At 39.9% G+C, this 20,594-nt stretch overlaps 1 protein-coding gene across 1 annotated transcript; it reads left to right on the plus strand.

Annotated features, from left to right (window-relative positions):
* Window positions 1-2,416: 2,416 nt before the first annotated feature.
* Window positions 2,417-4,211, plus strand: LOC113037040 (uncharacterized). The gene is made up of 2 exons (XM_026193764.1): window positions 2,417-3,525; window positions 3,768-4,211. Exons 1-2 carry the CDS (start codon window positions 2,509-2,511, stop codon window positions 3,894-3,896), a joined length of 1,146 nt encoding a protein of 381 aa, XP_026049549.1. The 5' UTR covers window positions 2,417-2,508; the 3' UTR covers window positions 3,897-4,211.
* Window positions 4,212-20,594: the final 16,383 nt, after the last annotated feature.

The raw sequence follows: 20,594 nt of genomic DNA on the forward strand, positions 1-20,594 counted from the left end.
GCCTGGAATAAGTTCTGTTGATGAATCTTGTGCCAGTGTTGCCAGTGATATTTCAGATGTGGAAATTATAGAGAGTGATGTAAATTTAAATTCTGCTTTTGACAATGGGTAAAACTTAGAGAAGGATATTGAGCTTAAAATTGCTTCAGTGCTCCTTAAGTTGGAACACATCTTTCTTGTTTCTAATGCAGCTGTAGATGAGCTTTTGCAGGAGTTAAACTATTTGATTGGTTCTGTTTCTGTGGCGATTACCCAAAAGACTATTAGCCAAGTATTACAAGACAACGGATGCCAATTTGACCAGTCAGTTGTTGAAAAGCTAGCCAGTGTACTCTGTGAGACAAACCCTGTAAAAAAAGCAATTGGAGATAAAGGTCCACTTTCCAGTCCTTGGAGACGAAAAGCATACTATAAGAGCCACTTTAAACTAGTGGAACCAGTGGAATATATACTTGACCGAAAAAATAACAAGTTATTCCAATATATTTCAATTTTAAAGTCTTTGCAGCATATTCTTGACTGCCAGACAATCTTGGATCAGGCTGTTAATTTGAATACTGTAGATAATCAGCCTCAAAAAACTTCTGTGCACTACAAAACTATCTTCGATGGTGACGTCTTCCATGAAAATGGACTGTTGTCCAAGCAGGAAAGCATTTCATTGATATTATACATTGATGAATTCGAAATATGTAATCCCCTTGGTACATCACGGAGGAAGCATAAAATTTGTGGATTGTACTGGGTTTTGGGTAATTTGCCACCAGGCTGTAATTCTGCTTTAACCTCAATCTATTTGGCTGCTTTAATCAAAAGTAATGATCTGAAGTGCTATGGGTATGAGAAAGCTAATCCTATGCTCTTCCCCCCTTCTGCTTCTCTTCTCTTTTTCTTCTTTCCTCTCCTTGTTGTCTCCTATATTCTCCTCACCTCCTCTCCTTCTCTCTTCTCTTCAATGTCTCCCATATTCTCGCCATCTCTCTTCTCCTCCCCTTTCCTCCTCTCTTTGCCTTCTCTCTTTTCTAGAGATGGCACGATACCACTTTTTTATGTCCGATACCGATACCGATATCATAAATTTGGATATCTGCCGATACCGATATGAATCCGATATAGTGTTTTTTAATCAACAAAACTGTTTTTTAAATATCTTGCTGCATTTTGTATAAGTTCATACTCAAGTTTAAAACAACAACTACACTAAAGCTATTCTGTTATACCTGTATGCAAAAAAAAATATTTCATAGTTCAGCAATACTGATCAATCTAATAAACTTAAACCTACACCATCCTCCCTATTCTGGTATTTTAAAGAGTACTTAGCGTAAATATTAAGCAACCTAACTAATAGGGTTCCAACTCCCAGCAACAACAAAAATAAATAAATAAAAAATAGGGAACCACCTCTCACGCTCCACCTCATGATGCTTAATCGACGTAATCAACCTTAATTTGATGCAGTGTGAAAAAAAAAGCACAGAAATCAATTATTTTTCAAGAAATATTAAATAGATTCAACATCTTTCTTCAACAAAATTGCAGACTGCACAGATGGTACCTTCCCAAAGTAAAAAGTACTATAGCTTACTAGGGTATATATATATTAGACTTAACAGTTACTATATACAGTAATTGACTTCTATTCATTTTACATCAAATTAAAACTTTGGGTGTCAGATAATTATTTATTAAAAGCTCGACATTTTAAATGAGAATAAGAAAGAAAAGTATGTCTTTGTGCCCCCTTTTCCCTGTTCATGCCCTATCGGCCCCCCTGGCTAAACTTTGCTAGATCCGCCCCTGCACAGTTACCAGCGTCAGCTACGTAGAAAAAGATCCTGTTGTAGAAAGTAATATTAAATAAATTCTAACAACAGCTGATCAAGCTTAAACGTGCTGCTGTTGTTCAGCCGCTGGTTTCCTCTTTCTGGTGCAAAGTGGGCCAAAAACAAACAAGAGAGACGGACTCGCGACAGAAAAGCCGATCAGCTGATCATTAAGCAGTTTCATGATTGAAGTAGCAGCAGGAGAGGCAGTCGCTCCATATATCGTTTGTTAAGCTTAACGCAGGAATGCTTTACAAACATTCAGAGATGGACTTACACACTTGCTTTACTTCTCTCGGGGATAACTTTGTCGGAGATGAAATGCCGGGTTGCTAGCGAAGCTCCACATGCTATCCAGACCACCGACAGGTCCCGCATGCCACAGCTGCTCTATCACGTGATGCATACTGCTCCGCTAACGTTCTGAGGTGAGTTACGGCGCGTTGCAAGTTTTGTGAGGTGCTTTCGTGATATTTAATGGATCGGATTACATTTTTTATTTTTCTCCGATATCCGATCCAGTAATTTAGGTCAGTATCGGACCGATACCGATACGTAATATCGGATCGGTCCATCTCTACTCTTTTCCTCTAGTTTGACATTAAATTCTCCTAATTGGAAATGTCAGTGGTTTACATGTTGATCCTCACTAACTGTGCTTGTGCTTTGTTCTCAGACCACCATGGCTGGTTCAACACCTGCAAGACTGAAGGTGATTTTAGGAGAGAACAACATTGAAAAGCTGACTCTTCCAAATGGCATCCCAGAGTTACTTGAAGACCTTCTCAGCACGATAAAGACTACCTTTGGGTTAAAAGGTAACTTCAGACTGCAATACATGGACCAAGACTTTGGCAATGACTTCTTCAATCTGAATTCTACCACCGAACTTCGGAATTTGGGGACAATCAAAGTGATCCACCAGCAAACAAATCCACCTTTGATCAGTGCCGATCAGTCCACTTCATCTCTGTCTCTTTCATTTGAGTCTGATGACGGTATTTCGGTGGCATCAAATGACACAATTATCCTCTCATCCCCTGAATCTATGTCATCTCGAACACAACAGTGGCCAGAAGATTTTGCAATTCCCCAATTTTCATATGACACAGAGCTACAGCTAGAGAGGGGGAATACTGAGTACCGTGTGAGCCAAAAAATGTTGACTTTAAGCACCCGAATGCTGTATGATATCCTGAAAAGAGTTGCAGAAGAAATTTACCGTTACAAGGCCTATCCAGAGGATGCACATTTCTGCGCAGCTGCAGAGGCCCTTATCAAAAAGCACCCATGTTTGAAAGAACCTGGATCATTCAATGGCTGCTACGGTTGGAAACAACGACTGAAGTACAAAATGGCAAACTACAGGACCCAGCTCAAATTACAGGGGTGTCCAGAGCTGTGTGTAAACTCACTGAAATCTAAAGCTACTACAGATGCTTTCCCTGCTAAAAAAGTGAAGAAGCCAAAACGTTCTGAAGCTAACTTTTATCCATCCTTTCCTACTGGTGAGACTCTGGACAGCATGGAAAAAGTGAGACTAGAACTTCTGACAGAGATCGGGATAAGGGACAATGAAAGGGTCATCGCAGACAAAATGGCTAACACGTTTGCCTACAGACGACATGAGGTGGTAAACCAAGAACCAAGCATTCAGGAACTGAAGGACAGATGGCCTGCACTCTTCACACAGAAAGAGGTAAGAATGGAACTGAAGTGATCGAAGTCTGTATGCTTCGGGATTTATTGCAGTTAACTTTCATGAATCGGTCATAACTTGATGTGGTTGAGATTTTATAACACTGAACTTAATGAAAGAATTTACATTTTGAATTCCCATATATGTTATACTTTTTGGGATATAGACATTTTGGCATACAATCAGTTTCAGCATTTTGTTCCATAATACAATATCTAGTGTCATTTGTGTTTTGTTTTTAGATAAATACAGAGTTCCAGAGGCTCATGGCTGTTCCTCTTGAGTGGAAGTTCATGGCCCAGTTAGACATGCACTCAAGTCAGCTGATCAAAGTCATACGTGCCAAAGGAGGGACTGCAGGAGCCACCTGAAGACATTGGCATTGTCATTGAGGGTGTGGAAGTGTTGCATGAACTAATTTCGGTTGCCTCAGCTTGTGCCCTGCTTCTAGGTTTGATCTATGCACTCAACCTAGCTTATCCAAAACCCTTTCGCTTCACTTTTGAAGTGCTCCAAAAAATCTTCATGCAGCTTGATCAGCAGCTTGATCAGCAAACTTCAAAGCTCCCAGTAATGGCACAGAACAATGACCAACAAATGGCCTTGTGCCATAATGCGAAGGAACAACTGTGTTTGGACATATAGCATGTAAAATATGTAGTCTCTTTTGGATGTTGGGCCTTTTTTATGCTGCAAGAGACCTCAAACCCCAATTTAATGTGCTTTTATACATACTTTGTATGGTATTATTATTATTATTATTATTTTTTCAGACATATTTGCCTTCGTTTCAAGGGAAAGGTTGCATTTCAGGTTTGATGTGCTCAGTTATACAACAAACTGTTGTGACATTCTAAAACTCTAAAGGAGTGTTTATATTTTTTCATCCCCATTGGTCAGCTACACTGTTCAGATATTTATTCATTGGCTATAGCTGAAGAGAAGTTTCTGTATACTCTTGGGGCACTTTTTCATAGTTGACACTATATGTGTTGAGATTGATATTTGTGTAATACTGTGTTGCACTTTACACTTTGATGACAACTTTGTGGTCCTACTAAGCGTTACTTGCATTTTGTGCATATGTGTTTTAAAAAGGACAAATGTGTAATGTGTTTGACCAAAAGCTGTGTTGGTTGCCATAAAGGTAATACTTTATTACATTTATACAATAAAGCATTTAACAAAAAAAACATTGGATTTTGAATTTTTGAAAAATATTTTCAGCCAACTTAAAATTTTGATTTAAGCTTTATTAAACAAACTAAAATTTCATTTTAGAGTCACTACAAAAAGCAATTTACACTAAACCACATTATTAGGTTAGCAAAGAGCAATATTTTACTTTTGGGTTATGCAAATTATTGGGTTGGAAAAACTGAAAATTTTAAGTTGAAATGTCTTAATTTTAAGTTGGATTAATGCAAAATGTTTATTTGACAACAATTAATTTATTAAGTACATCTAACTTAAATCAGTTGTGTTAATCTAATGTATTAACTTCATTTCAAAGAACTTAATTAAATTTGGTGTTACCATTTGAAATAATTCAATTAAGTTGGTTCAACTATTTTCTTTTTTCAGTGTATATCACCTTGTTGCTTTGTCATCTTAAAGTAGTTGTGTGATTGTCTTACCACGACTACTTTATTCTTCCTCAGTCAAACAGCAGCACTCATGCGCTTGTTTTGCCCCCTAGCTCCAGGTGTTGTGCCAAAAAGTGATCGTCGGGCAGAAAGCGATTGCTGCCCGCGGGAGTGCGCGCAGCTGCTTAAAGCTGTAGCGCCCAGATTACTTATGTGCGGTAAGCTGCTTCAACCATCTGTTTGTTGAAAAATACTAACGCGACCGTACCGCATTTTCTTGTTAGTAACGGTAACGGCGTTGTAACGATAGGAATAGTAATTCGTTAGATTACACGTTACTGAAAAAAGTACTTGTGGGCAGGATAAAGAGAATGTAAGAGATAGGCTGGCTGGCTGGCTGAACTGAACTGGAAACACACATGTGGGATTGACAGCAACAATGACAAGACAATGAACTGAGAGAAACTGAGGGTTTAAATAAAGTGGCTAATGCTGATGATTAGATACCAGTGAGTACAAATCAAATCCACCTCCATTGTCTCGATACCCAAAAACTCCAACCCATCTTGCCTCAATGATTACCGCCCAGTAGCACTCACCCCCATCATCACTAAGTGCTTAGAGCGACTGGTCCTAGCACACTTCAAATCCTGTCTCCCCCCCACCCTGGACCCCCACCAATTCGCATACCGCCGGAACAGGAGCACAGAGGATGCAGTCTCCATCGCAATGCACTCTGTCCTCTCACACCTGGACAACAACAACACCTACGCCAGAATGCTGTTTATAGACTTCAGTTCAGCATTCAATAGATCCACCCCTCACAACTCATCAGGAAACTGACAGACCTGGGTATCAGTTCCCTCATCTGCAAATGGTTACTGGACTTCCTGACCAACCGCCCCCAACATGTCCGGCTGGATAACCGCTGCTCATCTACCATCACAATGAACACCGGTGTACCACAAGGCTGTGTGATGAGCCCTTTCCTCTACTCCCTCTTCACCCACGACTGCAGACCTGCTGATGGTTCCAACACCATCATTAAGTTTGCAGATGACACCACGGTGATTGGCCTCATCAGTGACAACGATGAGGCCGCCTACAGGGAGGAGGTGGATCGTCTGGCTGAGTGGTGCGACAGAAACAACCTGCTGCTTAACACCGAGAAGACCAAGGAGCTCATCGTGGACTACAGGAGGAATGCTGACCCACATCCACCCATCCACATTAAGGGGACAGCTGTGGAGCGTGTGAGCAGCTTCAAGTTCCTGGGAGTCCACATCTCCGAGGATCTCACCTGGACGACCAACTGCTCCAAGCTGGTCAAGAAGGCTCACCAGCGTCTCTTCTTCTTGAGGACTCTGAGGAAGAACCACCTGTCCTCAGACACCCTGGTGAACTTCTATCGCTGCACCATCGAGAGCATCCTGACCAACTGTATAACAGTCTGGTACAGGAACTGCTCTGCCTCGGACCGGAAGGCGTTGCAGAGGGTCATGAAAACTGCCCAGCGCATTGCCGGAGCACCACTTCCTGCCATAAAAGACATCTACAGGAAGCGGTGTCTGAAAAGGGCTGGGAAAATCATCAAAGACCCCAGTCACCCATCACATGGACTCTTCACCCTCCTGCCCTCTGGGAGGCGCCACAGGAGCCTCCGGACTAAGACCACCAGGTACCGGAACAGCTTCTTCCCCACAGCTGTCAGACTCCTGAACTCTGCCTCCTGACATCTGACCCACGTTAAACTCATGGACTGAACATACACACACCCACAATGGACAACTGTACCCTCAAACACAATAATAACATGGACTGAACCACCACTCACAACCACTAGCACTTTATATAGCCTCTGTAGAAACTATCTACACCCTCACTTATCTTAACTGCACTACTGTATAACTCTGTGTAAATAATCATTCTGTACATTCGATAATCTTTAATCCTACAACTGTTTACAACTTGCATAGTTCCCATTTCTGTATAGCTGTATATCCCAGATTCTGTAAAGTTATTTATTTCATATTCTGTATAGTTTTTCATATTTATATCCTGTTCATATCCTGTACATAGCTTGTACTCACTACAGCCTGTACATACTTATAGTTATAGAATATTCACAACATACTTCATACCGTGTACATTATGACATACCATAATAGACCCATTTCTGTAATATACTCACATATCTATATTATTGCTAATATATATTGTAATATATCTATATCACTAAAGCACTTCTGGATGGATGCAAACTGCATTTCGTTGCCCTGTACCTGTGCATGTGCAATGACAATAAAGTTGAATTCTATTCTATTCTATTCTACACAGCTGAACTTAATCTAACTAACAATACGTAGGAAGTAGAATAGAACGTACTGCACAGAGACAGATGGGTGACATAATAAAACAGGAAATGTGAACATGTGGAAAATAAACAGAGAACTGGAACAAACTGAAAATACTGGGAATCAATCCAGGAACCCTAACAGTTTCCCACCGTGCAACAGTTTTAAGTATTATGTTGACAGACTTCAGCAAACACACTGAAAGTGACGTGTACTCTCTCAATGTGTTGGTGTTCATCATTTAACAAGATATTAAAATATCACAGATGATAAATGTCATAAAAATGGCACATTTAAGCACTAAACATGAACTGAAAAGATTTTTTTTGTTTTTGTTGTTGCAGGTTGAGCTTAATATTATGTATTACCATGTAATATTATATCAAAATAAGATGTGATGCAATATTTTACAGTGGATTGTAATTACAGCTATAATCTACTGAATAGTTTTCTAAAAGGAGCTATTTTGGTTAATGAGGATTTTAAGGTTAAGCTGTATTCTCATCTGAGAATTTTTATTGTATTGAGGAAATATTTCAGTGTTTCAGCTGCTCTTCATATTACTTGAATAAATGTGAATCAAGTTACTGAATTAGTCAAGTTAAACTAAGTATTTCTTATGATTTTTGCGTCTCAGCCCAATATTTATGTTTATCTCATCTTTTTTGTTTAATACAAAGTTCAGCCTCATTCACTGACTGAACGTTATGTAACGTTGCTGAGTAAGATATAAAGCCTACCTTCACGTTTACTTATTCAAGGCGCCAATAATTTACCCTTGTGGTTTTCCAGATGACAGAGAACAGTCCTGCTCAGCAATAAGCCTCATCTCATCTGCTGCTAGTCATCCTGCAATGAATGAGGTCTGCATCTGAGATCAATACTATCTGTGAGTAATCACTACCAGGCCGGACAGCCCCGCATGAGCTGCTCACCACCCTCGGTTTGTGTGTGTGGATATTCCTTTACGTAGCTCATATATGAAATTTGCCATTACTTGGACGCAGCATCCCTGAACATTTTTGTGTTTATTTGACAGATAAATTGTGTCCTGCTAGAGTTGCTACAGGCATTATTGTTTTTATTTTGCATAGCTAGCCTAATTTTCTCAATAAGTGACATGTGTGGAATGTGAAACATGATTACTAGAATATAAGACATCACTGAATATCTCAAATTGTTAGAACAATTCAAGAAGCAAAAAATACTGCAATATAACTGCAGTTAGAAGCAGTAAAAGACAAAGTAAATTCTCAAGTTTGATCAAATCAAAACAAAGAAAAACATTTGTTTGTTTTTATTACATAACAATTAAAACAACATTGACCAAAGAGTTTATTAATACCTAGATACTAATACTATAATTAATTGTCTAATTATTCCCCAGTGAATAATGCAGAATGTATAGCGTCTTGATGCATTCTCAATCATTCAGGTAAGTACGTAAATCTCCAAAAGTTGATTCTGTTCATCTGGACGTAGCGTTTTCAGTGGGAGAATGGGAATGGTACTTATGGCCAGTGATCAGTGGTCTTTGATCAGTAGGCCTTGCAGGAACTGACCGCCCAGCCCATTGTTCCCTCAGTGGGCTGGTTTCAGTCATTATGCAAATGTACTGTTTATAAAATTGTGTAAGCCTGCAGTCAGCCGAGACTGAAGAAGTCGCTTGGATGAGTGACGAAACGTTTCTCCCACTGAAAACGCTACATCCAGATGAACAGAATCAACTTTTGCAGAAATTATAGCCCTTAGTTGGTGTTCTTGGGTCTTTGACTGTTGAGAGAGAGATTCTGGATGTTGGAATTTCATTTATGCAGACAGAACTAAATGTCAACACCACATAGCCCAATTATGATTATGCTACATGCACGTCGAACACTGCTTGGTTGAAAAGTTGTCTTGAACAGAAAGGTGAACAACAGTGGAGCTCACCATGAAGATTAAAGGTAAATATATTTAAAAACAATTGCAGATTGGGAGGCACAAACAGTGGAAAGATTAGGTTTTTTTTAAACAATCAGTTTGCTCTGAGTATTTGAAATAATGAAACTTTTAACAGTCAAGTGATTTGCATATTGTGATCTGACTTCCTTCTGGGATAATTTTTGACACTGTCTTTTTGATAGTATAACATAGGTATAACATTCAGTATCCATGTAAACTATGCATAGCTAACATTGTCATAGTTGTAGGCTTAGTTCCCACTTGTGCTGCTGTTCCACAGAACATAAACCCATGCTGTACTGTATGAGGTGGAATCAAACAATGTTAGGATTTTCTGTGGCACTTGTTTCTGTTGTGGCCTCTGACTTGCCATTGGCTTCTGTTTCAAAAATGTCAGGGGAAGAAAAAAAAAAGCACAGTAAATGGAAACTGTCTGCGATCCATTTATCAGCCGCCGTGATGAAAGGAAATGGAATACCCTCCCCTATTGCTTCACTCTCTCCTCTCTGTTCTTAATATAATCACTTGGCCTCACAACTGTCTTTTTTCTTATTCTACCCTGTTTTTTATAAGCAAATTACTCTATCAGAACCCGTCGGCGTCTGTCCATCACAGTGAAGGAGTAGGTGGAATGTCACTCAGACAGCTGACTGACAAGGAGGCACGCACAGGGAAACACAAGATGAGGTGGAAGATGGACAGGATGAGGAAAGGGGATATAAGTGAAGGAGGAGGAGTTGAGGATTTAAAAAAATGGAAGGACACAGGACATAGAGGGCAAGAGCAGGAGATATAGAAAACAGGCTGAAATGAAAGGAGGGGGGAAAATGTGGGCCTCCTTTTTTGTGGTATGTCCCCTGGGTGTGGCAGTATCAAGTCAATCTGGGGCGCTAATTTGTGTCAGGGTTTGAATCCTATCTCCTTGAGAGGTGAGCAGAAGGTTGATAAAAACTGAAGTGGAATTGAAGTTGGATGCACAAGAGGATACGGGGCACAACAATGGTTTGGGGGAGGGGAGGAGGAGCAGTTTGCTCTCCCTTCTGATACTTTCCGTATCCACTGCAAATACCTCTGACCTTGGCCAAATGTGCCTGCCACTCATACTGTAACTTTGTCATTGGTTTTAAAGAACAATTTCAATTTGGATCGTTCATAGTTCTGCCAGTTTATTGTAGTCATTTTGATTTAATTTAATCAGAAATAAAAAAAAAAAGAAGAAGAAGAAATGAGCAAACATGTAGTTTGACATTCAGAACAATCATTTGACAGAAAATGAAGAAATATTCTGATCACTTTCATGGTTTTTCCCATCTGGAACCATACTCCTCATGCTTCTCATACTTCTTAAATGATGTATGCCAAGACATAATGCTGCTTTTCATTAAAAGTGGGAAGTCAGTGTACATAAACCTGTAAACTGTAAAACTTCTAATCTGTACTGCCTTTGTTGTGTATGTGTGACTCACTAAGTAAACCATACACAGAGCAGTGACCGGGCTCTATCCCTGAATGTTCTACAGCAGTTAAAAACAAGTATTGTGCTACATTTCTAGCAATTGATGAATGACATCGCACTGTGGGGAGGATTTGTCAAGATCATGTCAAATTACACACCTTTACAAAAGCCTTACTGCAAAAATCGCAATGTTAAAATGGCAAAAACCTGCAAGTTACCAGCTGTGATTAAAGATGTCAAGTTTTGCTTGACATGTTGTGGAATAAGTTGAAATGAGGACCAGAATGCAAACCCACTGACAGGTAGAGTAATTAACCAAAGACGAGCTATGTATTTGACTGGTTAAAAGTGAAAAATCAGCAAACTGTCACAAAAACACAAAGTAACAAAACCAGGTAGCTCATCAAACAGACAGATAAACAGTACAACACAACAAGACTCAACAGAAACACTGGGCTGTAGATACACACAAAGACACACTGGCAGCTAAAGCTGAAACTATTCAAGGACAAGTTGCTTTGAAATTTCAGTGCTTCTAGACTATACCCACATTTTTTTCCAAACGGTGAGTGACAGTGAGGTTTGCAGAGGAAGTAGATGGGTGAGTAATCGGTGGCACCCTTGGGCACTCCTGGTAGGTTGCCTCCTCAAGTGGCCGGTCTCCACTATTTTGTTTAGTTATTTTATCACGCTGTTATTGTTCTAGGGTAGCATCGTGGCAGCGAGCCTGGTCATTTTAATCATTGTTTGTTAATAAAGAGTTTTAATTAACCGTCTTGCAGGCTCAGCCCTGCTACCTTAAGAACTTTTCTGATTTTACAGTTCTATGCTTTTAGCAGTTTTTCTTAATACATTTTGATTTGTAAAACTGATCTGCCTCACCTCTGCTGTTAATAACGAGCCTGTGGGCTTTGGTAGCTTGTGTAATATCTACATTGGCTATAAAAATCTTTCCTGGGGTGTACCTCTCCCCCCAGGTGGCGTTGTCAACATCCCTTAGTCACCTTCCCTGGTTATTCCTCATTCGTGCCACCACAATCTGGTCAGCTATATCCACAGCTGAAACTAATCTGACTGACGATAGACAGACATTGACAGACATACGACAGACATTAAGGACAGCGACCAGTACCTGGAGACCCCACAGGCAAATGGGAACCATGAAGAGGATATTAGGAAAGCTGAGACCACCAAGCAAACCAAATGAGGAGATGGAAGTCACTGACGTCAAGACCAGGAAGCTCTTGACCATGCATGGAGGGCTTCATCCCAAGTCCAGCACTTTGACGCTGTACACCAAGTGGAAGGAAGGAGGCCAAGGACTACTGGCTAGGATGAGACAACAAACATCCACAAGTAAATCAGGAAGATAGCCACAACCGACTACGTGCTCAGTGAATACCTCAGCAAGAAGAAACCCAAGAAAGAGCAGGAACCATCAGGTAAGGACAGGCCCCAACATCGTATGTACCACCGGCAATCCTACTAGTGGCTGGACTGAAAAGACAGCACAGAGGCACTAATTGTGGCAGCACAGGAACAAGCTCTCAGGATAAGCTCTATAGATGCTGGGGTCTATCAATTCAGGAAAACCTCAGGTGCAGGCTGTGTAAAGATGCCCTTGAGACAATCTAGCACATAATAGCAGGGTGCAAGATGCTAGCAGGCATCATGGAACGGAGGTAATCGAAGTACTTGATATAGTGACCCCCAAGCTAGGCAAGTGGCTCCAGCAGATCCCAGGAACAATATCTGAGATCTCTGTCCAGAAGAGCACTGTCCTAGGAACAGCTAAGATACTGCCCAGGACCCTCTAGCTCCCTGGCCTCTGGTAGAGGACCCGAGCTTGAAGGATAGACTGACCACAAGGGCGAGAAGGGAATTTTTAAAAAATATATAACATTTTAAATAGTGTATCACAGTGTGGACTAGTTGAGATTAAGATATTTGTAAATGATTCACACAAATCATTTCCTGAAATGCTGTGAGGTTGTAGCAGAGAACATTAAAGTCCTCTTTAAGAAGAAGAGGGTGCTGTTGTTGAAAAGGGGATCCCGGAGACTCTGGTTTTCACATTTCCGTTTTATATCATTTTGGTTACACTCACTACTATTAACTTAGTATTTGTTTTTTGTACCTTTGTTTTCACTGTACAATAAGCTTCCCCAACCAATAAGTGCTCCCCAACCTTACCAGAAATAAAATCTTACAATACAATAGTACATATTTAGTCTCTCTTCTGTATCTTAGCTCACTGTGTCCTATTTTTTTTGTAGAAGTTGTTTAGTTTCCCTTCTCTTAATAAATTTTCTCAAAAATGTGGTTAGAATTTACATAATTGCTGCGATATGCTACTGAAAACTTAGAAAACTAAATCCCATTCTATTTCTCATACAAGATTTCAGACAGTTTTACTTAATTTTCATTTCTTGGTGCCTTTCACTTTAGGCATGTTGGTAAAGATATTTTTTTCCTGTTTTTTTGTTAGAGAACGTGGTGGTTGACATGGTCTAAATGGATCATATAATCTTAAAGAGCCATTTTTATGCCATAATGAGAAGAACAATTTTTAATCAACTGTGACATTCACAATCCCACTTTATCCAGCAAGGTATTTAGGTCTGTAATCCAGGTTAGGTATAAAACAATGTTTTGCATGACCTATGTAGTTAAAATTTAAAATAAGCAAAATACGATATAAACCAATGCAATTTTGTTTTTTTGCACTTAGCTCAAATGCTCACACGGCTTATACAGTTGATTGCATGTCTTTTGTTTTATTAGTAAAAAGCATTTGCAGTTTCAGTTACGCGCTTCCTGAAGAGTTGCATACCTGGTTCCACCTCCAAATCTACAAAAAAAAAAGCAGAAAATTAAGCACTTGAATTTGGAATCAGACATGCACAAAGGCTGTGAATAGGAATGAAAATGGGGAAGGGAGGTACTGTATGTAGGCTCTGAGGAAAGCAACAGCAATGGTACACAGCTGACCTGAATTATAAATAATAAAAAAAAAGATACCTGAGATGCTTTTTAAAAAATGAAATCAAGAGAGGAAGGTCAGAGGAGCGTGGGATAGCATACGTGTGGGAGAGAAACACATATACCATGCAACCCTTTAACTAAAGGTTAGACAAGCGCCGATCTGGATGTCAGGGGAGTGGTATCTGTGTCTTTTTATACAAATTATGTAATCTTAATACCTCTGTATTATTATAGTATTTCCTATTCCATGCATTTTGGTAGAGATGGGAATGTGTATGAAAATACCAGACAGTGTCATGTTTTTCTTTTTAATAGGGGCAGATTAAGAGATTTGCCATTTGACACCCAAGCTCACAACTGTCAAAACAGCAGGCAGGAGAAAACAACTGTTCCTTTTTTCTATGTGAAATAACCCTATGATGAAAATACGAATACAAATTTGTGAGTGAGAATGCTTATGAGTGACAAATGCTTTTTAGGGTTGTGTGAGTGTTTCTTTGTTTTTTATTATGTTAAAATGGCCATCAGTCAGAGTTGAAATACTGCATTTTTTAATTTGCCCTCTGTTCTTGTCGATTTTCAGATAGAATGGTCAGTGTCGTGACATAAAGTGATCTGCAGCTTTATACTGGGATGACAATCAGTTGTTCACCCTTGGTTGATTTACTCACAAGGATTTATTCACAAGGATCTTCTCTTGCTATAACCTTTGAACTTCTCTCTGGTAGAAATACCTTCGGCTGCCAGTGTCACAGCCAAGACTGCGAGTGCCAGCTTTGTCCGGGACATGATCCTCTCTCCTACCCAATGGCTGCACAACCATCACCCTAACCCCCTGTTTCACACCACCACCCCAACAAAGCCAGACAAGTGATCTCGATTTGTCCTCTGCAGTCCAGGGAAGAAGTTATCGATACAATCAGCCAAATGATGTCAAGGATTTGTCAGCAAAGCTTATGAATGACAAAAACAGTCTACCTCCCTTCACTCTCCTTCCTCCCCTCTCCCAACCTAAAACACCTCCATTGCAGGCCAAGAAGATTAAGAGCCAGGACACTTTATTGATTTCTTCCCCCTGCATCTTCACCCTCACCTTCTTAAATAGAAGCTCGGGCTACAAAGGCCACAGCAGCAGCTTTTGTGTGCTAAAATGTGGCTAAAAGCTTTCTGGAAGGTTGAGGGAAGGGATTGAATTGGATATTGCAACTAATGCTGCTTCCAGCAGATGGGTTTTACAGACAACTAAAGTTGTTTGGTGGGCAAGCTAACTGCTTGGTTGTTTCGGTGGCTGGCTGATGTCTCTGCATTCCCTCCTTCAGCTTGGGTTGTTTGTGCAAAAGATCAGTGGGATGGTGGGTAAATAGAATCAACTTTGTGCTGGTGACAAAAGAGGGTGTTGGAAAGGTTGTGGGCTGAGATGATGCTATTGAGATTCAGGCCTGACAGAAGGGTTTGATGCCAAAGATGGTATGTCTGGCTCTGAGTGGACGTGCTAAATGAAGGCTGATGCTAATCTGACTGGCAGACGGTGAAGAAATCGAGAACAAATAGGTAGAGGGAGGGGGAAGTGTGGCGCATGTGAATGCCAAAAGTGGACATGTAATGAAAGCATTCAACTAGAAGAGCAATGCTGTGCTTCACAAAGAGGAAAACTTTGCACAACACAAATAAATAAGATTATTTTGGGCATGTTTTATAGCATACTTTGATTTTAAATATCTCTGTATGCTACACAAAATAGATCAAATGGAGAACAGATCATTAAAAATCCACATTGCAAACTTTTTGTCAGATGGCTGAAATTGTTACAAGCTGCACTTCGAAATTTTGGCAACTTTACAAAATGAGAGTTACAGTGTGAAAAGAGGTACAGTTGGGCGTATTATCAGTAAAGAGAGTGAAGACTTGTCAATGGCACTGACTAAAAATCCTTCCATCCATACTGCTTCACATTGTGGGGAAAAGGAAAAAGACCCAACACTACTTGGGCTTCTCAATTTAAGGCAAGGGCTCATTCCCATCTCAAAGAGGAATAAGATGAAAGGTCACAAATTTATGACATGTAGAAAACAGGATGCATGCATCTTCACTTCACAGTTCTAGATTAATGAACCGTTGAAAAAAAAAACATTTTTTAAATTATATTTTTTTTATTTAAATGATTTGACTAAATATTATAACACAATTATCATAAAATCACGAAAAAGAAATACTTTATCTTTATTGTCATTTTGTCTCAAAATTCTCAATTCTCCCACATTTGGTTTTGTTATTATTGATCAGTAAACAGAAGATGATAAAAATAATACCAAAAAATAAAATAGTAGTTATTGGTATTGAAAAAACACACTTCACTAAAAACTTAAAATAACAGTGAAAATATATGTTAACGCCATAAAGACATGCTCCTGCCACCCATCTCTTCACCCGCCCCACCCCTAGGCTTGTCTTCTCTGCATTGCAGGAAAGCACACAAGGACTCCCATCTCCTGAGGTAAGCTCTTTGGCAAACATAGTGCTGATTAAAACAAACAGGCCGCTGAGCCCCGCACTGTTGGGGAGGACAGGGCAAACAGGGCTGGTGCATGAGGAGGCCTAGAGATGGCATGAACCAGACTCCTGCGCAAAGAGCAGGGCAAAGACAAAGCTGCCTGTCAGAGGTGTCTGCATTGAGAGAGCAGTGAGGATTCTGCTGGGATCATGACCACTTTTAAAAAAATTTTTAAGACTGTTATTTTCACAGTTCCCAACTTTACTCAGCTTTATTCTTCTGTCTATGCCCCAGTACAATGACAGTAAATGGAATCTTGCTTGTGGTGACTAGAGTATTAAAAAAAATCTATAGCAATGTCCACCTAGTTATAGCTTTCAACAACAACATTCTTTAAGAGAAATTGTCCTTGTAAAGATGGCATGCTGTTAAATCAAACTGGGACACTGGTTGTGAGGAAAACAAGCAAAAATAAGATTTAATTCTACAGCAATAAGTTGAAGTCAGACATTTAAGACACAGATATTTCTAAATCAGCCCCAGCAAAACTAAATTTGTGCAAATTAAACCAAAACTAAAATACTGAGAATATATTTTAAATTATAAGTGAACTGTGGTACTGCAGAAGCCCCATCTCTGTCCAACTAAACAACATGTCAGTTACAGTTATTCTCTCCTGAATTAGATTTGTTCAAATGTGATTTTTTTATGATTTGATTTAAATTTTTGCTTTTTTTTTCTTCAGGTAACCAATTAAGTCTTCATGTCGACTTTCCTGGTAATCCAAATGAGAGGGTATTATTATGGGAAAACATACAATAACTGTAGAATAAGGAAATTGCAAAGTTCTATTTTTTTCATTTGTAATATTTATATAAATGCTGTCTTATTACAAAAAGACATTACAAATACATACATACATAACTAAATATCATAGACCATTCTTATCCTTGAAAATAATTCCAATAATGACTGAACCAGCAAATTACCAAAATACATATTTGATATCCTGGTCTTTTTGGAAATACTAGGTGGTCCTTGAGTCAGAGTCATGCTTCCTTAGCTAAAATTTAGGAGATAAAAGTTAGGAGACAAAACAGTGTGGATAAAAATCAAATATTTTATCTTTTAGATTCAAGTAAAACAAATAAAAATAACCAGTCATACTTGAGTTACATGTGAAGGCCAGAAAGGGGTAAAAAATGAATCGCTTAATGATGGAATCACCAATGAAATGTTAAAACAATGCAGTTGTTGACCTCCTTCCTTCAGACAGCTGGACATATCTGCATGCCTGAGGGATGAACCTGAACTCCCTAGTGGTTACAAGAAGTCCTCTCTTGATGGCTGCCATTCCTCAGTGTACTCATTGGTTTTACTGTCGGCTTAAAAGAGCTTAAGTCCTGCCAAGACTAAGTAATGGATCTTCAGGCATTTATGAAGAATTTGAAATCTTGCCCCATGTTCTCATTCTGTCCTAATTCAATAAGGCTCATCTCCAAACGAGATTGGGACTATGGATTCTTCTCTCTCTTTCTCTCTCTCTGTCAGAGGGGAGGATCAGACAGTTGCTGGGGTTTCAGGACTAAATTGTCACCTCACTGCTCTAGCCTTTCCATATCCTTCCTGCGTGCAAACACCCTGGTAAGCATCAGATGCCGAAGCGGTCACCCAGAATCCCATGACTTCAGCTATGCAAAAGAGCAACTGAGCAGCTCTGGAAGAAAAAGTGCTGCTTCTCTCTCATCGGTGGCTATGATAACATGGGAAACGCACTGGGCCACTGGATTAAGCATGGAGATCGAGTGTATGAAGATCAGTGTAAAATACTAATACAACAAAATATGTGAGTAAATTAAATTCATAGAGCATAATGTTTAAATATGTTTTTCAGAAATGTTTTTCTTCTTTTCTCTGTTTTTAATTTAGTTTGGGTAAAGAGTAAAAGAGTGTATATATATATATATATATTGCCCAAACATGTCAGACAGATATACATTGACAATGATTTATTACAAAAGATAATGACAATATGTAAAATGTAAGAACTTATTTTTGCAGTGCTCATTGTTTTACAAGAATATTTGCAATCCTTTTGCAATATTTGCACGTGAGTTTAAATTATGATTACAGTCTTATTCTCGCTTTTTGAAATATCAGATGATGTGAAGGCTATTAGGCTGAAATGTCTTTGTCAACGACTGTAACCTTTGTGATAGTGACTCTCAGCAATAATCCCCACTATGAGAGACATCCAGAGGAATATCTACAAAATACCAGAAACCTCACTGACCTTTGCTGACACCTTCTATTGACCCTGGTGTGACTGTAGAGTCAAGTTCCCAGGCTTTCCAACTGAAGCCCAGGTTCATAACACACATTCTCTTATCCATTTCTGCCTTTCATCTCGCTCTCCTTTCCCCCATTAAATAGCCTTCGCCATCATATTTACAGAGGCTTACAGAACAGGACCAGGGCACATGGCTGCTGCTCCTTGGATACCCAGTCTGTCTGCCACTTATCTGAGGGATTACTGAGATGAGGGCCAGCTACCGCAGATTAGAGACAAAGGCCAAATTAAAACAGGGTCTATCAACAAACACCAGGACAAGATGACAGGGAGGTGATCCAATTACACTGATAACCCAACAATCCCTCGTGTGCTGCAGAATGCTGGTACAAAAAGAGGTAAACAGATATACTCACACAGTGGCACATGTCGATACAGATGTGTATGCATGCATGTGGACAAATTGGCTAGTGCCAATGAGTGGATAAACCGAGCTGCCACACAGATGTGGAAAATTGCAACAGGTTTTTCCATTATGCACTGAAATGTCCCTTACTGTAGAAAAAAGAGGGCGTAGAATGTGCAACATTCCCTTCAGGTTTTTAATATTGTGTTTAGACAACGGAGAGGAGGTTTTGCTGGAGTTGGATTTGTTAGAGTGTGACATATACTGGTGATAAGTTTGCATCTTTTTCAGTGAGAATGCACACTGAAGACCATAAATTATATGAACAGAAATTAAAAGGGGCACATTTGCAATTTAGTGACAGGTGGGCATGTGCTTATGATTAAAAGTGACAGTTTCCGACAATGACTAGTAACTTCCATTATAACCTTTTCAGTGTTGATAGATTACGTTAATTTTTTCTCATGTTTTCAAGTAAACCTGGCTTCAGAGTTGGACACTTATACGAGAAGCAGGACCCTCACATTTTCAGTAAGGAGGTAGGATTTTCAAGCTCAGGATCTCTACCAGAGGTCCTGCAAAGTAGCTTTGCTATTCCTAGGACTGTGGTCTTTTAGACAGAGACCTTGGATGTTATTCATGGATCTGCTGCAGCTGTTCAGTTTGGGGGTCACTGCCCAAAGTTCTCTGTTTACCATGGGGACCATTGCTGCCTTCACCCGCCTCACCTTCTCGAGCTCTGTACTTAGCATTTGGTATTTCCAAGCTTCTCGAGTTCCTTCTTCCTTCTTCCCAATGTTGCTGTTACTTGGTATAGCTACATCTAGCTACACTCTTCTGCTTGTCCACCAAGTCCCATAGGATCTTGGCTTGGTCTTTCTCAGCCACCCTGCAGGGTGTATCCCGTTTTGACCTCAGGACTTCCACTCCATACTCGGCACACATGTTCCTGTATACTACAGGTGTCGAACTCCAGGCCTCGAGTGCCAGTGTCCTGCAGGTTTTAGATGTGCCTTTGATCCAACACAGCTGATTTAAATGGCTAAACGACCTCCTCAACATGTCTTGAAGTTCTCCAGAGGCCTGGTAATGAACTAATCATTTGATTCAGGTGTGGTGATAGCTGGGCCCTCGAGGCCTGGAGTTCCCCACCCCTACTGTATACTATACCAGCCACTGGCTTTATCCAGCCATTGGTAGAGTTTCTCAACATTAGCCACTTCTTCTATCTGCTGGTGGTACATGCCATGTAGGAAACTATCCTTCCATGATGGTTCCCTTCCTTGCTCCTCCTCATATACCCATGTATCGTTGATGTTTTATCCTGGATAGTGATTATGATACTAACTAGTCCTCAGCCACCTGTCTTCTGCTTAGCATACAAAATCAAGGTGTTGGATATGGGGTGAAACCATCCCTGTATGGTAAGGAGCCTTCTTGTCTTAATGCCAGTGGCTTCTCCGCCTTTTGCCACCTGACTATTCCAGCATGGTATCTTGTTCTTCCCATTCAGCTGACTTCTCATGACTTGCCGTAGTCTCAGCAGGTATTTCATGG

Source organism: Astatotilapia calliptera, chromosome 14, assembly GCF_900246225.1.
Source record: "Astatotilapia calliptera chromosome 14, fAstCal1.2, whole genome shotgun sequence".
NCBI lineage: Eukaryota > Metazoa > Chordata > Actinopteri > Cichliformes > Cichlidae > Astatotilapia > Astatotilapia calliptera.

Coding starts and splice junctions, on each gene's coding strand:
- LOC113037040 (XM_026193764.1), top strand. CDS start 2,509: ATGGCTGGTTCAACACCTGCAAGACTGAAGGTGATTTTAGGAGAGAAC. Junction 3,526..3,767: donor CACTCTTCACACAGAAAGAG/GTAAGAATGGAA, acceptor TTTTGTTTTTAG/ATAAATACAGAGTTCCAGAG.